Below are 6,437 nucleotides of genomic sequence, written 5' to 3' on the forward strand. Positions count from 1 at the left end.
TGGTTGTCCCTCTAATTCTTTGAAGTAAATTTATGACAGGGGACACTATGAAGTACAAAACAGCATGTTATATAGGTTAAATGACCAACTATTCTAAAGTTTTATGCGTTTGTAAAGAGTTTATGGTGACTAATCGCCAATACCTTCAACAGTTTTCTATTAAACAGCAAGACAACAGAAAAAAACAAATAAAATATTCTTGTTTTTTTTGTCACGTTTTCTTTTATTGCATTTTCTCTAGCAACACTACAAATAATCCGCCTTTTGGTTTCGAGAAAGCTGTTTAAATATAGAGGGCGCACATCAAAATGAATACACTATAGTTTCTGGATCGACAACGGGAGCAGTGTCCGTCCATGGATCGCACTCGCTGCATTACGAAAACATTTCTGATCTTGTAGCAAGGATTCAGTCAAACGGTAGAGTTTATAAACTATCTAAACATAATGTATTAAATATGTTTCTTCATGTGTTTTCCATATGTTCTTGTATTGTAAATTTACTTCAAAATCCTGTTTGACTGAATCTTTTGTTACTTCAACCTTTGCCTTTCTTCGTCATAACCGAATATAATTTTCACATATAGGATCTTCCATACCTCTTAGTATGTTCATATATACTCTCTCCAGCCTTAGTTGACATGTCATGATATAAGGCATGCGAATTTATTCCTCTATTTTATCTCGGCTCTAAAAGTTTTCATAACCCAATGATTGCTTCAAAGTTCATCGGACTCGCCGTATCCCCAACTTGACTGTCCCGTGAACTGCTTCACGGACGACTGGTTATGTTGGCTATGTTGTGGATACGCTCTCCGCGAAGGTGGAGGTTGTCGTTGACGGTGTGAAGGAGAAGCAGTAAGCTCAATATCACACCAAGATTTAGGTCTGCAGTTGTAGTTATCCGTAAAAGGTGTTGTCATGGTGTTGTTGAATTTATTGATTCTAGGAGCGGGGCTAAATTGAAACTTTTCGGATGTGCCGGTGTACTCATAATGATCTTTGATGTTATTATCTTCACCAAAGTGGTCTACATCCCTTCCCCACCCCTTCGGCGAGACGTTGTAGCTGTCCTGATAGGGTACAACGTTTGGGTGGAAGCGATTACCAATAGGCATATTGGGATCCTTCCACGGTGAATTCAGCTCAAAACGGGTGCTCTTAGGGGCCAAAGGTTGGCGTGAACGTCTGGAATCAACTGTGGTGTGACCTTGCGGAGGTTGATTCCGATGATGCTGCTGTTGTGGCGGCGGTTGGCGTTTTTTTTGATGGTGTTGTGGTTGCTGCTGTGGTTGCGGATGGTATTGTTGTTGTGCTAGGTGATGTTGCTGCTGTTGTGGCTGATGGTATTGCTGTTGCGCCTGCATCTGTTGGGGCTGATGATGTGGCCGTGACTGAGGGGGTGGCGCCCGTCTAGGTTGGACTGGGGCGTGTGCCTGCAATCTTGGCGTTGGTGCTGGTTGCTGGTGACTTGACCTAGACCCGTCCCATGACGTCTGCGTCATCAACATTGTCTGTCTGCTCTGTGGGGTAGTCTGGTGCGCCGCGGGTGTCGGTTTTTCGTTCTCCTGGTCAAGAATGAACTGGTCTGACCTTTCACGTCTACGTTGGAACATGTCGGCTGCCTTACTTCCCCTGTTCACGAAGCCGGGTCCACCGACTAACTCATTGTCTTCCATGCTAGAGGGTGTTTGCCGTCTCGGAGGAAGTTGCCGACGGGGTGCTCTGATGAACGCACTGGGCTTGGGAAAGTAATCTTGAGGGTCTTCCAAAGACTGGCCCTGGACGTGGACTTCTTCCGCCGGTTCAGCTCTATGTTTATTTTGATGAATATTGTAATATTCTTGCCGGATTTCTTCGAAGCCGGTTGTCTTTCTACGGTTCGATCGATCCCGAAAGTTGGATCTCGGGTTACGTTGAGGTGCGTTTATTTGGCCGGTGTGACCCTCTTGATACACGACTTGCTGGGTGTGACGAGGCGCGTGCCCGCCTAGCGCTTCCACGACCTGTGCATGTGCTCGGATGTTTGACTCGTACATGGAGACTGTTGTCTCGGTGCGTTGCTTTTTTTGGGGAAAAGTTAGTTTTCGTTGGGCTGTAGGAGAAAAAATAAATAAATAAACGAGGAAAATAAAGATAAAACATACAATCAAAATATGAATCTTCCTATTGAAAGATAACAAAGAGAAACTTCATTAGGAATCTTTTTGCAATTGTAAATAACTTCGTTATGATCAAATGAGACACAAACAACCATCTTCGTTGGTCTATCTGACATAGTTAAGTATCACGACCAACGCTCCCAAACATTTAACAAAAAACTCCTTCTACCATCTGGGAGATATCATAGGTTTAACGTTACTATTACAATTAACAAAGCTGGAGACTTGAGCAAGTCTAAGTATGACGTCATCAAATCATATGTTCTTATTGTGGTTATTTCCACCTTGTTTATTACGCTGTTTATTTTCAATAATGGACATTAGTGTTACAGACATAATATGAAATATCGAAGCTCTGATGGCATAGGTTAAGCACTGTTAACAATCTAATCAATGAAATTGGGGGAAAAGAGAAAGCAAAATGTTTCAGATCCTACCGGGAGGGGGAGAGGGTGGGGGAGGGGGAGGGGTGAGGAGGTTGTGAATGGAATCTGTTCATCACAAATATCTCTATCAGACGTGTACAAGACTATAGTAGGTTTGTGTCTCCGAAAATGGTATTAAATAACAATAAAAATAAAAATAACCGTCACAATTATTGGTAATCAGGAGTGTTTCATGTTTCCTTTGTTTAATGGTTGATATTTTACTCTCATTCGTTGAGTTTGGATATTTATTGTTCCGACAAAACAGGTATCAAATTTTGTTTATGTTTACATATGTCATACCGTTATGAACGTTTTCAGTGGGAGGCTAATAGCATAACGCTTGTATTAAATTGATTTCATTAAAAGTCATACTTTATCTTTAGATTGTAAAAGGTAAGTCAATATGCAATTGTTTTTTCATCATACATGTAATTCACAACTGGCCAATTTATTACGTATATCAACATTTTCTTTTATGATACAGTTAACTTTTGTTTGTACCATTTTTTATAACTGCATGTTAAGATGAATAATGATATAAATGGAGCAAGGTGATCAAGCAGTGAAGATCCATGCTTGTTACTTTCAAGTATTGTCAGTTGAATATATTCTGTTAATATTCTAGGAATATATTCTCATCGGGACTTAAATGCGTCTTTAAATGCAAAAGGTTTGATTGGTGTCGCTTGGAGCCCATGCAGTTTATATAGTTAACTATACAACGGTGTCTGTCTATAACTATTAAATGACAGACTTATGACATGTAAGAGGATACGACGAAACGTTTTGGAATTCCTTGGAATGGCTGACGTGTCTAATTATAACATACTGTCACATTCTTCATGCCCACCGTCGAAAGATAAATCTATATGTAACCAGGGAGTTAACTGCGGGTTCTTTGGAAGACGAGGAAGTGCGTGGCCGGGTAGGGCATTTCAGAGATGTGCGTTCTTTTTAACGAACTTGGAAAGTTTCAAGTCGTTTAAAAGTCCGATTGGTTTTTATTTTCAATTTCAAGTGTCCCTTCCATCCCGTCCATCATTTAACAAACATTCAAAGTGACGTTTCTACTTGTGTCATGTGACAAGAATGGATGACATATTGTATTGCAACATATATAACATACATAAAATGTATATATTTCTATTTAAGCTCGCATATATTTCGTTGACGCGATATGCATAATTACAATAGTTTTGAAATCATATTCGCTGGAAGAAATTGTTTTGTCGAATGCTCCCGTTTAAACCTGAACCCTTATTCATTCATTGCAAGACTTTCACGGCGTCAACTTTGACTTTTAAAATTGCAATTAAAGCTAAGCAGCTTATTTTGTTGAAGTAGACTTAACTGGATCTTATTTAGTCTTAGTAATCCCAATTATCATATCACCACGGGCATGCCTGATTGGACGGTAATTGTAGCTTGATATCCATTTAAAACTGTTAGCGGGATGCTTATTGGACGTCCCTGGATGGCGGTGTGTTCGCATGAAAAACGTCATTAGCTTATTCACCTACTGTAATAATATACATACTCAGTAGGAAAGTTGTTTATCACGGTTTTGTGAGGTGAAATTAGACACTTATTGAAACACCAAAGGAAAACGGATAACAAGAACAACAACATAACAAAACATAAAAGCCATAAACATTAACATGAAAACACAAACCGATTGATGTACGTATAGAATTTAAATAAAATTATTGTTGTCCAGAGTATGTACTGATTGAGGATTAACATTGTTATTAGGACCTCATATTTGTTTGACTGATTAAGGACTTGTTTTCTTCGATTAGTCTTCATTAATGAGACTACTAAATCAGTTTTTCAAGTTTCGCAATCGTTCGTATGGAAATTATATATATATTTGTTTTCAAAGGTTTATTCCTTTTAATATACAGTGTATTATATATATATATATATATATATATATATATATATATATATATATATATATATATATATATATATATATATATATATATATATTGTTTACTTTAATGTTACTATACTACATAAAGGCAGAACGTTAGGAACCAATTTACCTCTATGCATATATGATAACTGTCACAATATATTTGAAGATTTGATCATATCCTTATAACAAAAAAAATGTCGTCCCCAGACAAAATATTTCATTCAGTCTAAAATCATGTTGATCTATATAATGTTCTATTTTTAAATTGAACGTCACGAGGCACATTAGCATATATTAAACAGCGTCATAATCGAAATAGCGATGGGCATTTCAATCCCTTCGTGACGAACCTGTTTACACGTGTTACAAACGTTCGTGACTAGAGGCACTTCTAATTACCACAAAGTATTTACAGGATGTTATTTTTGTGAAGGGCCAGATGAGTATCTCAAGTCCCTACGTTAGTATGTTGTCGCGTTTTACGCCTCTGTTGCTAGGCGGTTGTCAAGCTGGCATAGAAGACATTCCAACGTTCGCAATCCGTTCGTGGGGCACATCCAAGAAGTCGACGGATTATCTGCCATGCAATAGTATAACTAGCAAAACCCTACACGCACAATTGGTATGTAATTATGAACATACATGCAGTATATTTTATTACTGTATGTAAATTGGCAACAGAAAACTAACCGATGAAAATTTAAAAAAGAAATGAAAGAGCATGCAAAGTGATTATTGGCTAGAACGTTATGACGTCACTGGTTGGAATCGCATTTAAAGCCAATAATTTCTTTGCAAAGTTTATTATCGAAAAAAGTAATCGCAAAATGTGATTTCTTGTATTGTAATAATTTAAAAGTAGAAGGAAGTTGGGAGTGCTCAAAGAGATATAAAAATCATTGTTTTTAGCATTTGTGTATTCTTCTTGAAAATTAATAAAGTCGAAATAAAAGAGAGTGGGACCTGATTAGAGATGATTTTAAAATAATTAGGCTGTCGCATGAAATGATTCACAGTATAGTAACAAACAAGGAAGAAACACAGAAGAATGACAAAATATGAGAAATTAAAAACAAAATTCAGGTATAGCTATATCTTCCTCCAAATGTTGCCATATTGCAATAATAACATTTTGGGAATAAATGAGCGAATTTGTATATAAATTTGACCCTATATTATTGTATGTTGTATCATGTATATCAAATGGTCTTAAACAAACTCGCTGTACATTTGTATTAATTTGATTTTGCAACAAAGGTTTTAAAATAAATATTATGAAGTTCATATTATCATGCTTATTCAGTCACTGGGTTATATACATAAGTATATGGTGTATAATAATGTTATCTCACACATATATATATGAAACAGGTGGTTAACATGTTATAGCATAGCGTAACATTATCATATGAATTTCTAAATATAGATATATATTCATAACTCAAACGAAATAGGATTTTTTTTTAAGAAAGAGGGAATTACACTACATGACGAGGTTTTGTTTTATTTGATCAGCTTTCCTTTAAATATGATTTGAAGTTATTCATCTTCATACGATGAATTCTCATCGTTTTTCCATGCTACGAATAAACACCATTTAAAAGTTAGCTACTGACTCATCAAATGCATGTAAGCCTACTAAGTATTTTTAACAATAAGAAAAAAGAAAAACCAGGAAAAGTTGAAAGAAACATTATGACTCACCTATATTAGCCCTGCTTCTTCGCTACTCTTCTGATCCCCTTCTGGAGTTTGAAAATCTGTCCCTACATCCTCAGCTGAAATTATTATTTCAGCTGTTGACCTCTCAAAAACGCACAAGATGGAAGAAATCGGCCTCCTCATCAGCCGAGAGCAGAAAGCGATTGGTCCCGTCAAGCTAACGGGTCGAGAATGTGCGGCATCTTCGAGAAGGGTATCCGGCTCT

General features: G+C 37.0%; 1 protein-coding gene across 1 annotated transcript; it reads right to left on the minus strand.

The window, feature by feature from the left end:
- Positions 1–455: 455 nt before the first annotated feature.
- LOC139968610 (uncharacterized) lies at positions 456–6,437 on the minus strand. Its single transcript, XM_071972778.1, has 2 exons — positions 6,215–6,437; positions 456–2,094 (listed from the first exon to the last, which is right to left on the minus strand). The coding sequence occupies exon 2, from the start codon at positions 2,036–2,038 to the stop codon at positions 719–721; it is 1,320 nt and encodes a 439-aa protein (XP_071828879.1). The 5' UTR covers positions 2,039–2,094; positions 6,215–6,437; the 3' UTR covers positions 456–718.

This window comes from Apostichopus japonicus, chromosome 6 (genome assembly GCF_037975245.1).
Source record: "Apostichopus japonicus isolate 1M-3 chromosome 6, ASM3797524v1, whole genome shotgun sequence".
Taxonomy (NCBI): Eukaryota; Metazoa; Echinodermata; class Holothuroidea; order Aspidochirotida; family Stichopodidae; genus Apostichopus; species Apostichopus japonicus.